This window comes from Vipera ursinii (assembly GCF_947247035.1).
Source record: "Vipera ursinii genome assembly, chromosome: Z".
NCBI lineage: Eukaryota > Metazoa > Chordata > Lepidosauria > Squamata > Viperidae > Vipera > Vipera ursinii.
The window spans coordinates 55,474,633-55,493,214 of NC_139517.1; the positions used below are offsets into that span (position 1 = coordinate 55,474,633).

Sequence of the window (18,582 nt, forward strand, 5' to 3'; positions counted from 1 at the left end):
CTGTCCGAGGTTGTCATTGTGAGCATTTCTGTTGAGGATTCGCAGCAGGGGTGGTGGTGTTTGGTTTTTATTCCCTCCCCCCTGCTGGGTGGTTGCAGCAGGTTTTGGTCACTTCACATAACCCTGGGACACTGTGACCGTTGTAAATATGAATCAGTTGCCAAGCATCTGAATATAAATCACGACCCTGGAGATGCTGCAACATTCCAGCTGATCGGCACTTCTTCTGGGTTCAGCAGATGCGCCGGGATCAGCGCCAAGCTCCAGCTGCAGCCTGGCGCTGATCCTGGCACTTCTGCTGAGCCCTGAGAGCCCTGCAGCTCCAGCCATCTCTTGCTCAGGTTTGTGTGGTGCTGCCACCGGTTCAGCTCATTCCACTCCCCCTCTACCATTTTTCTAGTATGGTCGCGTACCACCTGCTAGGTGCTAATGTACCACAGGTGGTACCTGTACCACTGGTTGAAAAGCCCTGAAATATATAAAGACCAGAAAAACTAGATGAAATTTTGTTCTGTTGCCATCAAGATTGGTCATTTTAGATAAGACTTGTATTTGGAGATCACAAAATTCTGACAGACTATCTGGAGGGGGAAAACAAAATAGAGGCCTGATACCCAGCTAAAAGTGATAGGAAAATATATACAACACCTTCATTTGAAGCCCCTAGCCAGGCTTATCAAGGATCTGCAGGAGTGAAACCTCAAAAAAAAAAAATAAACACTTTTCAGAAGGAGATATATTCTAGGTTACAATTAATTCACCAAAGAATTGTTTCACATAAAGAAGACACAAAAAGAAACTATGATGAGATTAAAAACAATTTAATTAACATAAATGAGCAAATTTGTTATTTAAATCTACAACTAGAAAGTTCCCAGACAATGACTACAAAGTTTGAACAAACAACCCAGAAAATAGAAGATGATTCAGAGGAAATTGATCCAGAGATGAAGATACAAAAGAAGAAAAATACAAATTGCTACAGACAAATAAAATTTTGCAAGACCCAGCTATAATAAAGAAAATGGAAAAAGCATTTTACCCACTAGGTCTGCAAAATAAACTTGAGGACAAGAAAGATTTTTAAAAAGGGACTATAGAGTTGTTAGGGGAAATGCCAGAAACTGGGAGACAAAAAATGAAAAGAGAAGCTGAGGGAGAAGGAAAGTGGGAGTTGCTTAAGGAATATAAATGGGTGGAATTCCCCCTCAAAAATACCTTACATAAATTGTCTTTCTCATTCTAAGCAACTTTCACAAAAATAGAGGAAAATTTCTTTGGCGATTTAATTGCCTTGGTCTGGAAAGCTATTTGGCAAAGGAAGAAAGCTAGAATTAGATTTAAAAAACAAATTTGTTTTACCAGAGGGAATGTTATATGATTAAATCTTTGTTTGAATATGGGTAAAAGAATGCATAACCCTTAGATACAATTAGATTTTTATAATAAGGAAGATATGATTTATAATTAGAAGAGCACCTTTTTGATATGGGAAATATGAAAATATGAAGATGGCTTCTATAAATAAAACTTTTAGCTATATAAATGTAACTAATCTTGAGAAAATTATAACTGACAAAGATATTCCAAATATTTTTTTATTCAAAAGTTTTACAGTACATTTTAAGTATACTCCATCCCTCCCCCTCCCCCCGACTTCCCAGAGCTGAAAACAGGGTATTGCCTCTAACAAACTTAAACTAAAATATTCTAACCAACTGTGAATACACTTTAAATTCTATTGCACTTTAACTCCTCTTATACATAGGTAAATAATAATACACCTTATAATTCTAATATTCATTCATATGATAAGTGAAATTTTTTAGTCCCATATTTATTCTGAATATATTCAATCCATCTTCTCCATTCCGAAATATATCTCTGTTGCGATTGTTCTTTCAAGTATGCTGAAATTTTTGCCATTTCTGCCAAGTTTGAAACTTTTAAAGTCCATTCTTGTATAGTAGGCAGTTCCTCCTTCTTCCAATATTGCAAAACCAAAAGTCTTGCTGCCATTATTAGATTCAACATCAATTTAATTTCTATAACAGTACAATCAGTAATAATACCCAATAAGAATAACTGTTGGGTAAACCTTATCTTTTTCTTAAATATCTTCTGCATATTCCACCAAATTTTAATCCAAAAAACTTTAACTTTTTTACAAGTCCACCACATGTGGTAATAGGTTGCATCCTCACAACCACACCTCCAGCATTTAGGCTGATAATTTGGATACATACATGCTACTTTTTTAGGATCTAAGTGCCACCTATAAAACATTTTATAAAAATTCTCTCTTAAATTTTGAGCCTGAGTAAATTTTACATTCCTGACCCAAATTTTTCCCCAAACATCCATCGTTATTGGCTCTTGAATATTCTGGGCCCATTTTATCATACAATCTTTGACAAGTTCCGTTTCTGAATCTATTTTTATCAATGCATTATATATCCTTCTTATATGCACTTGAGTTTGGTCTCTAATCTGTTTTACCAAATTTTCATCTGTTGTTGTAAAGGAATTTATTGTGCAGAGGTCTCCTTGTGCTACCAAAGAGTTGCACAGACAAGGAAGGGTACTGAGAGCAGTAAGAGTCACACAGTAACCACAAGAGTACACTGAGTTGTAAAAGCAAAAAGTAGTTTACTTTAAGGTGGTGTAAGAACAAAAATGCACAGTCAAAAATAAACAGTCCAAGTCATACACAATAGCAATAGTCCAAGGAGTAATCCAAAATACAAAGTCTTCTTACCGGTCCAGAGGTCAAATACACAGTTCAGCTAACAAAGCAAAAACAGTAATAGTAGAGAGCAGTGAATTCAGAAAGAGAAAGAAGCTACGTTACTAGCTCCCTGTTATGGCCATGAGAACACTTACACACCCATTGGCTAATTAACATCTTAAAGACATAACATCATGGTTAATATATTTTCAACCCAACATTGTAGGCTAACACCATATGCCTAACAGTTGTAATACCAGTTTTCTGATCTTTCCATCTAGCTTGTATCTGACCATACTGAAACCAAGTTTGTACTATTTTCCCTTCTTTTAAAATATTAAATGGCTTTAATTGCCATACATTCCTCTCCAGTCTAAGAATATCTTTATATGTAGTCACATCATGTTTAAATCCCAGACTTATATTTTCTATTGCATGCTTAGGTATTGCCCAAATTGGTATTTTATAATTTAACTTATATTGATATTTTTTCCAAACTCGCAACAGGGCATACCTTAATATATGTGTCTTAAAGATATCATCCACCTTTTTATCATACAATAAATATGCATGCCAACCATATAATAAATCATGTCCCTCAATATTCAACAATCTTCCTTCTGTTAAATTAAACCAATTACTAATTGATGATAAAACCGCAGCTTCATAATATAATTTAAAGTTGGGCAATTTAAGACCACCTCTTTCATGTATATCTTGCATTATCTTGAGTTTTACTCTCGGTCTTTTCCCTGCCCAAATAAATTTATTAATGCCTTTTTGCCATTCTTCCAAATTTGAATCTTTTTTTTTTTTGAGTATAGGTATCATTTGAAACAAAAATAAAAATTTTGGTAAAACATTCATTTTAACTGCTGCAATTCTTCCCAATAAAGACAATTGTAGTTTCCTCCAACTATCTAATTCTTTTTGTATTTTTAACCATAACGATTCATAATTATTTTTATATAATTTCACATTTGAAGCTGAAAGATATACCCCCAAATATTTAATCTTTTTAGCTATATCAAATCCTGTTAATTTTTCTAAAACCATCTTTTGTTCCATTGTCATATTTTTAGACAAAATTTTATTTTGTCTGTTAACCTTAAATCCAGAAACTTGCCCATATTGCGAAATTATTTCCATTAAATCTATAACCGAATGAGTCAGTTGAGCTAATGTAATAACCAAGTCATCTGCAAACGCTCTCAATCTATAATGTTGATCTTTAATTTTAATTCTCTTTATTTTATTTGAGTCATGTATCTTAATAATATTTCCAATGTTAAAATAAACAGCAATGGTGACAACAGACATCCCTGTCTTCTACCCTTTTCAATTTTACAAGCTTCTGTTAAACTACCATTAATTATTATTTGAGCTGTTTGTTTCTGATATATTGCCCTAATAGGTGGTAAAAACTTATCGCCAAACTCCATCTTCTCTAAAACTTTAAATAAAAATTGCCAATTCAATTGTTAAAATGCCTTTTCAGCTTCCAAGAAAATAAGCGCTGCAGGGAGTTGATTATTTCTTTCCAAATATTCTAATAGGTTTACAATATGTCTCATATTACTCTTCATTTGTCTACCACTTATAAATCCTGTTTGATCACTATAAATCAGGGGTGTCAAACTCAATTTCATTGAGGGCCACATCAGCATTGCGGTTGCCCTCAGGGGGCCCGGTGGGTATGGCCAGGGTGGGCGTGGCCTACTGGGTGGGTGTGGCTAGAGAGGGTGTGGCCTACTGGGTGGGCATGGCCAGCTCTACATCGTTCGCATCAAGGGTGCCTATGGGGGCCTGGGCAGGAGTGGGACAGATCTGAGGGTCTCTGGCAGAAGGAGGGTCTCTGGGCCAGGGCCTAGGCAGTGGGGGCCATTCCCTCACTGTTTCCAGGATGGCTTCGCGGGCCACATGAAACCACTTTGCGGGCCGGATCCGGGCCCCGGGCCTTGTGTTTGACATGTCTGCTATAAATCATTTGCTGCATAACCTTCATTAATCCATTTGCTAAGATCTTTGCAAATATCTTATAGTCTGTATTTAAGAGTGATATAGGTCTATAATATTTTGGTTGGGTAAGATCTTGATCTTCCTTTGGAATCAGCGATATGAATGCTGTTCTCCATGATGGAGGCACTTCCCCTCCAGGTTGAATTGTCCTAAATAATTCTTTTAAAGGTTCCACCAACTCTAATTGTAAATTTTTATAATAAATGGCTGTCAAACCGTCTGTTCCAGGTGATTTATCCACTTTTAATTTTTTAATTGCTAAAATAATTTCTTCAGCAGTTATCGGTTGGTTTATCCCTTCCCTCTGCTCCTGTGTAAGTATAGGGATATTCACTTCTGTAAGTACCTGTCTAGATCTAAACCTTGAGTTATATCCCTTGCATATAATTTAGAATAAAATTCACTAAAAGCCTTCTTAATAAGATTTTGCTGAAACACCTCTTATATTCTATCTTATCTATGTTACATGATTTTTGTTTTTTCCTTAACAAATAAGCTAACCATCTACCTGGCTTATTAGCATTATAAAAAGTATTATGTTTGACATATCGGAAATTGGTTGCCACCTGATCTGCCATCAGCATATCAAACTGCCCTCTTAGCAAATTAATTGCTACTTTCAACCTTTTATTAGATGAATCCAAAATAAAAGCCTTCTATTTCATCTTTATTTCCTCCTCTAATTCTTTACGCTTATATTTCAATCTACATCTATATTTATTATTCAAATATATTAACACTCCTCTCATATAAGCTTTACTTGCATCCCAGACCATTTCAATGGGTGTACCCTTATGCATATTTATAACAAAAAAATCTTTCATGTTTTTTACATTCTTCCAAATTTTCTTCATATCTAAACAAGTTTTCATTTAACCTCCAAGATCTCCTATCTCCCTTCTCCTTGTCCAATTCCATCCATACTGGACTGTGGTCTGATAAGGTTCTTGGACATATCTTGATCTTCTTAACCCTAGGAAAAAAAATCATTAGTAGTTAATACAAAATCAATCCTGGAAAAGGATTGATGTCTATCAGGAAAAAAAGTAAAATCATCCATGTTTCGTTCTCTCCAAACATCTCTCAGTTCCAAATCGTCTGTCATGTCAAAAAAGGATTTAGGCAATTTAGCGTGATTTGGTGTACTTTTAAAAGCTCCTTTTTTATCTTTTTGTGTATCCAACACTCCATTCCAGTCTCCCATTAAAATACACAATTTATAATCCCATTGAATTATTTTGTTATGTAAAAGTTTATAAAATTCTCCTTGCTATTGGTTAGGTGCATATAGTCCAATTAAAAGTATTTTCTTTCCTTCTATTAAGAGTTCAATTATAACATATCTTCCTTGTTTATCTGCTTCAATTAGATTGGCTGTCAGATTCTTCTTCACATAAATAACTACACCATTTTTCTTTTCTGGAGCAGATGCAATAAACTGTATACCCAATCTAGAGTTTATCAAATATTTTTGATCAGCTACATGAATATGCATTTCCTGCAAGCATATAATATCATTTTTAAATTGTTTCAGGTACTGAAATATTTTCTTTCTCTTTTGCGGTGAATTTAAACCATTAACATTCCATGTCAGGAACTTTGTCACCATCTTTTGCGACTTGAAGCTTTTGGAGCGTATCCTGCAGATTCACAAGCATCTGCTTCTTTGGTCTCGCTCCTCCCACTGCTTCTGTATTAGTAGATTCTTGAGTTATAATTGTAGAATATTGCTCCTTGTGTCTAGTGGCTGCTCTTGTCACTCTTTGAGCCCTTGGATCTTCTAATGCAGACATGTCAAACACAAGGCCCGGGGGCCGGATCCGGCCCGCGAAGTGGTTTCATGTGGCCCGCGAAGCCATCCTGGAAACAGTGAGGGAACGGCCCCCACTGCCTTGGCCCTGGCCCAGAGACCCTCCTTCTGCCAGAGACCCTCAGATCTGTCCCACTCCTGCCCAGGCCCCCATAGGCACCATTGATGCGAACGATGTAAAGCTGGCCACGCTCACCCTGTAGGCCACGCCCATCCAGGCCATACCCACCCGGCCCCCTGAGGGCAACCGCAATGCTGATGCGGCCCTCAATGAAATTGAGTTTGACACCCCTGTAAATGGGACCAAGGGCTGCGCAATTTCCAAAGTTTGCTGTACTTCTTTTGAAATCAGCGAGGTGATTTCTTCATCTCACTGTGTACCTTCCAATTGTGTCTGTCGCACTTCTTTTTCCTCCTTTTAATTTCTGGGGATGGCGGTCAGCCTGCCTTCAGTATATTGCAATAAAAATCTCGGGCCTTAAGAACTGTATTAAGACAATAACTTGTGCCAACATAATTCACCACTAACCCGGTTGGTATCTCCCATCTAAACTGAATCTGTCATTTTTTTAATTCATCTGCCAGAAAAACAAATTCTTTCCTTCTTAAAGTTTTTGGTGGAATTTCTTTCAGAATTAAAACCTCTTGATCAGCCACTTTGTTGTTATAAAAAGCTTGAATAATCGCGTTTCTGATTGTTCTCTTTGTAAAATAAACAACCACATCCCTTGACAATTTTCTTTGCCTAGCAATCCAAGAGTTGACACAAAATATTTTATCTATTTCCAATATAACATCTTCAACTCGCCAACCTAAAATAGGCGCCACAACTTTTGCCACTTCCTCCAAATTTTCTTGTGGATTTTCTTTCAGACCTCTGATCCTCAAAGCAAACTCCATGTCCTTATATTGTATCATCACCATCTCATTATCGATTTTTTCCATTTTATTCTCAGCTTCACTGTCTTTGGCTTTCAATATCAAATTATTTTGATTAACTTCTTCCACACGATCATCCAGATTCTCAATACAGACTGTCAGTCCTTGAAGTGCCAGCAAAATATCCTCTCGTATTTCTTTATTTTTCTCATTAATAAGCTCTGCCACTTGCTCAGATATTTGCTCAGATTGGAGTTTTAAAGCATCTTGTAAATCTTTCAATGTTAATGTGGGTGCAGATGCTGCAGGGGGTGGCATCAGTGATTGAAGACCAGATTGTTGAACTCGTGAAGCCCCTGCACTTTTAGAAGCAGGGAATCTAGGTGGTTTGGAAGCCATTTTAACACCCAATTAACTTTCGTTTCTCACTTTCACTTTTCTACACTAATTGCAACTTTGTTGCTTCACTGTCAAATAGCCAAGTCTCTTAAATCATCTTTGAACCAACTTCAAATGTTTTAAACAGTCTTTTACAACTTTTAAAAATCCACTTTCTGTCTTTCCCCTTGCTTTTATTTTATTTTCCTTGTTCTCCGTTGATGGCGGTCATTTCTGACCGTCAGCCCTGCTGTTCCATTTAAACCGTGAAAACAGCGACAATCAGCTGTTTCGCGGTTTGGGAATCCCCCCCTTTGGGAGAAGAGAAGGGGTGAGTATTCAGGCAAGAGGTAGAGCTCCCCTAGACCCCCAGAACTTAATCTGGGGGTTGAAGGGTGAGAGCTCCCTTGGAGCCTGAATTAACTCCAGACTTGGGACTCTTCTGTTTCAACCATCCCTGCTTTTAACATTGTATTTTGGATTACTTGGACGCAGGCAGAGCTGAGCAAGAGAATACAGAAACAGTATGTATATGATCTTTAACTCCGGTTTAACTTAAAAGAAGGGGAGGAAGATGGCGCCGGAATAACTTCTGAGAGATATTCCAAATATTGATGGGAAATTAAACTTAAATAAGAACATGAAAACAGGATATTGATTTAATAAGATTTTTATTGCAAATACATTTGAAATATAAATTAGTTAGAAAAGAGGTTTTAAACTGATATTGTTATTTGTATAACACTAGAAAATATAAGGATGTTTATATTCAATTTTGTAAGTATTAATAGCAGCAAGAAATGCATTTGCATAGTGTTGAGAAAATGAAAACAGTTTGGGGAAAAAGGAGGATCAGGGGAAAAACACTGGATTTGCAGTATTGAACTGACTGATATTGAAGTTAATGTTAAATATGTAAACCCAGACAACACGTTGTTTACTAAGCACTGAAGATTGTAATTGTTAAAAATTAATAAAATAATTTTTTAAAAAAGGCTGAAAAAAACTATCTCTCTGAATTGTGCTAATCATTGAGGATATCTTGGGTTGCTAGAACATGTTGTTGTTAGCTGCGAAGTCGTGTCTGACCCATTGCGACCCTATGGACAACATTCCTCCAGGCCTTCCTCTCCTCTACCATCTTCTGGAGTCCATTTAAGCTCACGCCTACTGCTTCAGTGACTCAATCCAGCCACCTCATTCTCTGTCGTCCCCATCTTCTATTGCCCTCAATCTTTCCCAGCATTAGGCTCTTCTCCAGTTAGTCCTTCCTTCTCATTAGGTGGCCAAAGTATTTGAGTTTTAGCTTCAGGATCTGGCCTTCTAAAGAGCAGTCAGGGTTGATCTCCTATAGGACTGACCGGTTTGATCGCCTTGCAGTCCAAAGGACTCGCAGGAGTCTTCTCCAGCACCATATTTCAAAGCCCTCAATTCTTTGGCGCTCAGCTTTTTTTTATGATCCAACTTTCACTGCCATACATTGCAACTGGGAAGACCATAGCCTTGACTATACACACTTTTGTTGACAGGGTGATGTCTCTGCTTTTTAGTGTGGTGTCTAGATTTGCCATGGCTTTCCTCCCAAGGAGCAAGCATCTTTTAATTTCTTGGCTACAGTCCTGATCTGCAGTGATCTTGGAGCCCAGGAAAATAAAATCGGTCACTACCTCCATTTCTTCCCCATCTATTTGCCAGGAATTGAGAGGGCCGGATGCCATGATCTTGGTTTTTTTAATGTTAAGTTTCAACCCAAGTTTTGCACTCTCCTTCTTCACTCGCAACAAGAGGCTCTTTAGTTCTTTTTCACTTTCTGCCAAGAGTGGTATCATCTGCATATCTTAGGTTGTTGATATTTCTTCTGGCAATTTTAATTCCAACTTTTGATTCATCTAGCCCTGCCTTTCTCATGATGTGCTCTGTATATAAGTTTAATAGGCAAGGCGACAGTATACAGCCTTGCCAGACTCCTTTCCCAATTTTGAACCAATCAGTGGTTCCGTGTCTAGTTCTCACTGTTGCTTCTTGGCCCACATATAGGTTTCTCAAGAGACAAATAAGATGGTCTGGTATGCCCATCTCTTTAAGGACTTGCCACAGTTTGTTATGATCCACAGAATCAAAGGCTTTAGCATAGTCAATGAAGCAGAAGTAGATGTTTTTCTGGAACTCTCTAGCTTTCTCTATGATCCAGCGTATTTGATTTCTAGTTCTTCTGCCTCTTCGAAATCCTGCCTGTACTTCTGGTAGTTCTTGATCCACATACTGCTGAAGTCTAGCTTGTAGGATTTTAAGCATAACTTTACTAGCATGAGAAATTAGTGCAATGGTGCGATAGTTTGAATATTCTTTGGCACTGCCTTTCTTTGGAATTGGAATGTAAACTGATCTTTTCCAATCCTGTGGCCACTGTTGAGTTTTCCAAATTTGCTGGCAAATTGAGTGTAGCACTTTTACTGCATCATCTTTTAAGATTTTGAATAGCTCAGCTGGAATACTGTCACCTCCACTAGCTTTTTCTTTGGGATGGTTTTGGTTGCTACCTGTTGTGCAATGTTGCGAAACTCTGTCCATAGTTCTTCAGGCACTCTGTCTATCAGATCTAATTCCTTAAATCTATTTGTCACCGCTACTGTATATTCAACAGGGATATGATTTAATTCATACCTGAGTGGCCTAGCGCTTTTCCCTACTTTCTTCAGTTTAAGCCTAAACTTTGCAATGAGAAGCTCATGGTCTGAGCCACAGTCAGCTCCTGGTCTTGTTTTTACTGACTGCAGAGCATATAATCAATCTTTGGCTGCAGAGCATATAGTCAATCTAATTTCTGTGTTGACTGTCTGGTGATGTCCATGTGTAGAGCCGTCTCTTGGGTTGTTGGAAAAGAGTGTTTGCTATGACCATCGTATTCTCTTGACAAAATTCTATCAGCCTGTGCCCTGCTTCATTTTGTACTCCAAGGCCAAACTTGCCTGTTATTCCAGTTATCTTTTGGCTTCCTACTTAAGCATTCCAATCCCCCATGATGATAAGGACATCATGTTTTGGTTCTATAAGGTGCTGTAGGGCTTCATAGAATCGGTCAATTTCATCCTCTTCAGCACTGGTGGCTGGGGCATAGACTTGGACTACTGTGATATTGAATGGATTCGAACTGAGATCATTCTGTCATTTTGAGGATTGTATCCTAGTATTGCTTTTCCTACTCTTTTATTGACTATGAAGGCTACTCCATTTCTTTTGAGAGATTCTTGCCCGCAGTAGTATACCTGATGGTGGTCTGAATTAAATTCACCCATTCCTGTCCATTTTAGTTTGCTGATACCTAAGATGTCGATGTTCAGTCTTGTCATCTCTTGTTTGACCACGTCCAGCTTTCCTTGATTCATGAATCTTACATTCAAGGTTCCTATGGAGAAAAAATCTTTACAGCATCGGACTTTCCTTTCACCACCAGACACATCCACAGCTGAGCCTCCTTTCAGCTTTGAACCATTCGCTTCATTCTTTCTGGCGCTACTAGTACTAGCCCTCTGCTCTTCCCCAGTAGCATATTAGACGCCTTCCGACCTGAGGGGCTCATCTTCCAGCGTCATATCATTTTGCCTTTTGGTACTGCCCATAGGGTTTTCATGGCAAAGATACTGGAGTGGGTTGCCATTTCCTTCTCCAGTGGATCACGTTTTGTCAGAACTCTCTGCTATGACCTTTCTGTCTTGGGTGGCCCTGCACGACATAGCTCATAGCTACATTGAATTATGCAAGCCCCTTCACCACGACAAGGCAGTAATCCATGAAGGGGTGCTAGAACATATAATTTACTATTAGATAAAGTCAGACTGCTCTGACTTTATTCACCGCAAAGATAAAATTTAGATGCTTTGGAAACCCAGTATCAAGACAAGAGCCTTTTGGGGGGGGGGAACCCGATTGCAGGTGATTGCAATACTGGCCCAAGGACATATGGCCTGGGATTAGAATGTGAAACTACTTCGAGAGGCACCAAACCTCAAAGCAGTTCTCAAAATATCAAAAAGGATGTACTATTGGACGCTGATGAACTGATCATGGGGGGGGGGGGGACAGGGAAAGGGGGAAAGTGTAGCCTATGAATGGAAATACTCAGATCTACTAGCTTTACTTTAATAAAAGAACCTTTCACTTCATACAAATGGAGTCAAGGTCTTTGTTTCCTAAATATCTAAGACAGGGCAAAACTAACAGATTGTTTTTAGTCTGGAACCAAATTCTGACTTTCCTCCTTTGAAGTGCTTTGTCACACCTTCACTACAGCTGCCTTCAGTTGTTGCTTGCTTGTTGGATCTTGCTGCCTTCAACCTTGTCTTAGTAAGTGAACAGCATATTTTATTGGGTTGAGATAGGTGATTGACTTGACTAGAATATCCCATTTCTTTGACTTGAGGAGCTCTTGGTTGCTTTTGCTGTCTCTTTTAGGTCATTATCCATCTGCAATATAAAGCAGTGTCCTATCCGTTTTGCAGTATTTTGTTGAATCTGAGCAGATTATAGTTCTGTACACTTCAGAATTTCCACTACTACTTTTATCAGCAGTCAAGTCATCAGTAAATATCAGCTACTGGTTTCATTGGCAGCCATACATGATCACTGCCTTCACCATGTTTGATAGTTGATGTATGCTTCAGATCATGAGCTGTTACTTCTCCATACTTTTCTCTTCCCATTATTTTGGTATAAGTTAATTTTGCCTTCATCAGTCCAAAGAATCTTATTCCAGAACAGGGCAAACTTGTTTAGGTGTTTTCTGGCAAATTCTAATCTGGCCTGTTCTTCAGCATTATCAGTGGTTTGTACCTCCTTGTGAAGTCACTCTATTTATGTTCATGAAGCTGTCTCTTGAACATAGACTTTGCAATGACAGGCCTACATCCTCTTGATTTGGCTGGATGTTTGAAAGTTTTCCTTTACCAATGATAGAATCTAATTTGTTTTCTGTGGTTTTCCTGCCCTCTTGGTGTGCTGAGCCTGCCAATTAATTCCTTCTTTTTAAGAATGTTTCAAACTGTTTTTTGGGCACTTACTATGTTTTTGCTCTCTCTGATGGGTTTATATTTTTCAACTTAATGATGGCTTCTTTCACTTGCATAGACATCTTTTTGCATATCATGCTGTGTTCCAGGGAACAGCTACCAAATGCAAATGTATCACTCAGAACCAAATCCATCTTTATCTGCTTGATTTGTCATGGATTAACAAAGAAACAGATTAGACCTGGCCACGAAACTGCTTGTCAGTCATGTTTCATCATTCATGAGCTGTAATTCCTCGGTGGTTAATGCCACACTTTTGTCAAAAACCTTGAATTAAAGCTGAAAACCTTCATTTTCTCACATCTGCAGTATTTCATTTCAAATTCAGTGTGCTGGTGTAGAGAGGCCAAATGCCAAAAAAATATCATTGTCCTAATGAATATGAACCTGACTGCATACATTTGGGGGAGACAATGTGAACCTGTTTTCAGTAATTGATGTGCCCTACGTGGGCAATAGTAACTGCAACCAAACATTTCCAATAACTGTTGATCAGTCCTGCACATCAGCTTGAAGTTTTAGTTCATTCCTTACATAATAGCTTGAGCTCAGACATGTTGCTGGCAATAGTAGGATTCAAATATGTGAACCACCAGTTCTGTGTGTGGATGCTGCTTCCAGAAGTGCATTATGGGCCTGGGCAACAAACAAATTAGCTACCAGTTTTAAACATTTTTTGGTGATATGATGCTTGTTTTGTCATTGTCTTGGTATTTTCTCGAGTTTCAGTTCATAAATACCCTGATGTTTTCCTGTAGAACTTGCTGGAACAATTCATAATTCTACCAATAAGGGCAAGTTGTCTTGGTCAAAAGGCAGCAAAGCAGGCCCAAACCATGATACTGCTACCACATTTCACACAAGGGATACGTTTCTAATAATAGAATAGGAATAGTATAGGAGCTGGAAGGGACATTGGAGGTCTTCTAGTGCAGCCCCCTGCTTAAGCAGTAGGACCTTTACCACGGGTCGGCAACCTGCAGCTCTGGAGCCGCATGCAGCTCTTTCAGCTGTCTTCTGTGGCTCCTAGTCCGCCGCCGCCACCATGTGCAGTCCAGAAAAAAAAAGTGGGACTAAAAAAGTTCAACCAATCAATTCAAACTTCTCGTGCAAAAAAAACAACTTGTGAAGTTTGAATTGATTGGTTGAAGTTCTTTGGTTTGTGGGACTGCCCACAAACCTCTTCTTCAGACTGCACGTGGCGGCAGTGGAGGAAGAGACGGGAGGACTGCTGGAAAGGTGAGTGGGTCAGTCAGCTGGGGCATGCAGGGGTGGTGGTGATGTTTCTGAGCAGCATATGGAGTCTTGGACACTGCCAGGCCCCCTCCTTCTTTCCCCCCCTTTTCTCTTTCTCTCTCTCTTTGTGTGAGAGACAGAGACCAAGTCCGTTGATTTTCCAGTGAGCTTCTGCTGCCTTATCTCCTGCCCTTGCTGCCTTTCCTGTGGAGACGTGTTTGTGTCTTTCTGTGTCTCTCTCTGTCACTCAAAGCCATCCTGCAGCATTTTCAATTGGCCCCAATTGCCAAGTGTCCCCATGGAAATCAATGGAGGTCCGCAGCACCTCGAAAGGCCAGCCGCGGCACCTCCAAGTGACAGTCTGTTGGTTTTACCGGCGAGCCTCTGCCTCCTGCTGCTCCGCACCACCTTCTTTCACTCTGAACCGCGGCCTGCGAAGATTCCATTCCCCACAGCTGCTACGCCAGTTCATCCCTCGCCCTGTTGGTGCTGTGAGCTGTGGGGATGCCTTGGCCCAGCGCCGTCACTGCCCTGCCTCCGCTGGCTCCTCTGTGCTCCGGATGTGCCGATGTCAGAACTGCGCTGAGCCTCTCGTTGACTCTGGTGGCATCCCGGAGCTGGCCTGCCCTCGGCCAATGGGCCGCAGTCCACATGGTCTGCACATCGGGCTGCCTGGCTTCCTGGCAGCATATCCCACAGGGGAGGTCTTCTAGGGAGACGGTGGTCCGGTGTTGTTTCCCCCCTTGTGTGTGTGTCAGACTGGTGGGAAAGGCTGGAAGAGGCAGCCAGCAGTCCGGCGTTGTTTCTCCCCCTCGTATGTTTGTATATGTGTGTCAGACCCATGGGAATGGCTGGAAGAGGCAACCAGCAATCCAGAATTGTTTTCCCCCCCTCGTACGTTTGTATGTGTGTCAGATCCGCAGGAAAAGCTGGAAAAGGCAGCCGGTAATCCGGCGTTATTTCCCCCCATGTGTGTCAGAGCCACGGGAATGGCTGGAAGAGGCAGCCGGCAGTCCGGCGTTGTTTCCCCCCCTCATATGTTTGTATGTGTGTCAGACCCGCGGGAACGGCTGGTAGAGCAAACTGATGTAGGCTTCTGCTGGGTTTCCTCAACCTCCCCCCGCCCGTTTTATTTTAAACCCACCACCTCCCTCTTTCGCAAAGCCTCGGAAGATTCTTCTCCCTGTCGGCCTCCTCCCCCCCTTCTTTGGAAATTCACAAAAGGCAGAAAGAGGAAAGTCCCAGAGAGCGAGCGCAGGGCGGGGGAGCAGTCTTTTCTGAAGGAGGAAAAGTCAGGACGGCAGAGCCATCCATACCAGAGGGCTGGTGCACATTTTGCTTTGCTCTGTGTGTGCGTGTGCGTGCATGTGCACGCACATTTTGCAGCTCCGTTTTGTGTGTGTGTGTGTGTGTGACAGAACTGGTTCTGAGTGGCTCTTTTTCTGTTTCAGGTTGACAACCCCTGACCTATACCATCTCAGACAAGTGACTGCCAAATCTCTTCTTAAAAATCTCCAGTTATGGAGTGCCCACAATTTCTGGAGGCAAGCTGTTCCACTAATTGTCCTCAGTGTCAGGAGATTTCTCCTTAATTCCAGGTTGCTTCTCTCTTTGATCAGCTTCCAGCCAGTTTCTTGTCCTACCCTTTGGTGCTTTGGTGAATGTGATCCCCTCTTCTTGGTGGCAGCCCCTCAAATACTGGAATACTGCTATCATGTCTCCCCTATTTCTTCTTTCCCTTAGAGCCAAACTCAAGTCCTGCAGCCATTCTTCATGTTTTACTCTCCAGGCCTTTAATCCAGGGCTTTTCAACTGGTGGTACACGTACCACCTGTGGTACTTTGCCATGTGGCAGGTGGTACGTGACCATCCTAGAGAAGTGTAGCGGCGGAGGGGAATGAGCCAAAGGGACCCAAGCCTGAAGGACAGACAGCTGATTGGCGCTTCCGGAAGCAGCTTGGAGCTGGAGGTGAACTGAAGAAAAAAAGTGGAAAGGAGAGAAGAGGCTATAAAAGGAGCAGGGAACAAATGTAATTAGTTTTACCCCCTTTAATTGAGTCTGTCTATGGCTTTTAGAAAGTTTTCTTTGAAGGTAAACAGGCAACATTGTCACATGTGACATGTCTGAGGCAGCTTAAAGAAAACCCACCCGGAGTTTATGTGTTTCTTTAGTTTGTGAGCCTTTCTTGCTTTGCACTTGATTCCTGTGTCTTTAAGGGTACAGCAAAGGGATGGGGGGGTTTGCATTTTTACTACACTGTGGAAAGAGCTCAGAAGGGAGACAGGAAGGGCCGACCAGCTAGTTCAGGGGTCTACAAACTTAGCAACTTTAAACCTGTGGACTTCAACTCCCAAAATTCCTCAACCAGCCATGATGGCTGAAGAATTCTGAGAGTTGAAGTCCACAAGTCTTAAAAATGTCAAGTTTGAAGACCCCTGAGCTAGCTGGTAGTGGTGCATATTAATAAACATGGATAAATTCAAGATACATTTGTCAGTGCAAAGGGAAAGTGATTCAGCAAAGGAACAGCCACCGAAGAAATTAAAACTGGTACTTTTTCCCCTTTTTTCTACAGTTTGTAATATTTTACTAGATTATAGAATAAAATACAAAAATACAAAAGCAAATAGTAGAACACAGTGGGGAGGAAAAAGGGGGGGGAAGTGATGGGGAGAAGGGAAAAAGAACAGAGTTCCTCTGTTGCAGTAGAAGGAAGCATTAACATTGAACCTCAACTTTTTACTTTTCCATATTATAAACTTGCCATTTCTATAACTACAAATGAATCTAATCAGTAAAACCCAAAATCCCCCCCTTTTTTTAGTCGTCAGGTTTTTGACACCTTGCTAAGCACTGGTGGTACTGTAATACTGTCATGTCCTAAAAGTGGTACAATCTGTGAAAAGGCTGAAAAGCCCTGCTTTAATCATCTGAGTTGCTCTTTTCTGATTTTTTCCCCAAACTCTCAACATCTTTTTTTGATACGGTGACTGAAATTGGTTGCAATATTCCAGGTGTGGTCTTATAGTTTTGTGTTTAAATAAACATGAGAAGTTTCATTCAAACCTATTCTATTTTGGTTGCTTCCATCCCCAGAACTTTTTCCCCAATATCCTGTTGGCTTACCCCTGTGGAATTGCACAAACTGTAGACAAGCAACAATATTCTTTTTAGAAAGTAGTGGCTTTTTAACACTGTATTGTTTGGTATTCTCCTGATGGCAATCTGGCCATGTAAGAAAGGCCTTTAGTTACTTAGGTGTTTACTGGGAATACTAGAGTTCTTTGACACCTCTCAGAATCTTGCTCTTAATCTTGATGATAGACCATTCCTGGGATGGGTAACAATGATGTTGAATTGTTTCTGTTTCTGTACAATCTGCTTGATAATGGACTGGTGGAGTCCAAACATTTTCTAAACTTTTTTAGCTTTTTCAGGTTTCCATAAATCATTTTTGAGCAATAAGACCCTTCCACTATCAGACTTTGATAGCAAATACCCAAAATTCTGTTCTTCAAATAAGATGGGGCCTCTCACATTCACACCCAATTGTTATTTGATTGATGGAAACACCCACTTTCAAATGAACTGATAACCTAGAGGTTCATATCTTTCCCCCAAAACTCTAACCCAAAACAAATAGGTAGCTTTGAATCATTTTCCTAAATAAATGAACAAGTGTAGTATTTTTGACAATCACATTTTTATGTCATATTTATGCTGAAACATTGAAAATTCAAAAAAAATCACAAACTTTTAAGCACTACTGTTATAAATTTTGAAGTTATCCCTTGTTTTCCCTTTTGTAATACCTCTCAATGGACAAAACAGGAATATTGATTTTTTTTTAAAAAAGCAACAGATTTATATAAGCAGATTTATATAAAATGGTAGAGCTAAAGTATGTCACAGAACATAGTAGAGATAATAGCTGCCAGCTATAGATAAGGAATCCTCTAAAAAAATTAAGAGTACATTTGCCATTTAATGGTCTTCAACTACATAAAACAGAATTTTGAAGTTAGGTTATTTATGTTTAATACAGAAAGAAAACCAACTATCTTGAGTCCTTACTGAACAAAAGCACTAATAACTTTATGCTTCTTTTACAGCAGGTGGATTGCAGGATATTTGCTTATTGGAAAATCCAGGGAAATATAAACATTTTTCATACAATATAAAACCTGCCACAATAATGAAAGCAAAACATACCAGATTCAGCCATGAAAATAAGACTGCACTATAGCATAAGAAGGGAGCCTGTTGATTATTTGTGGACATTTTGAAGTATCTTTAACGTAATTTCATCAGTGCTTTTATTTAAATGACCTATAAGATCACAAGACCCTCACTCAACACATCCACATCTGAAGCCCTTATAAACAGAAGAACAGTGACACTGACACTCCCTAAACTCTGTTGAAGATGTTATCTAATGTTATGAAACCAACCCACCGGCTTGGAC

The 18,582-nt window shown here is 39.8% G+C and overlaps 1 protein-coding gene across 1 annotated transcript in view; it reads left to right on the forward strand.

Annotated features, from left to right (window-relative positions):
- INVS (inversin) overlaps nt 1-18,384 on the forward strand; it is a gene marked incomplete at its 5' end in the record, with an annotated part of 306,815 nt that extends 288,431 nt beyond the window's left edge. The window contains 1 exon segment of the mRNA XM_083377072.1: nt 18,230-18,384. Within this exon segment, the coding sequence (XP_083233198.1) occupies nt 18,230-18,363 (134 nt within the window). The 3' untranslated portion in view covers nt 18,364-18,384.
- Nucleotides 18,385-18,582: the final 198 nt, after the last annotated feature.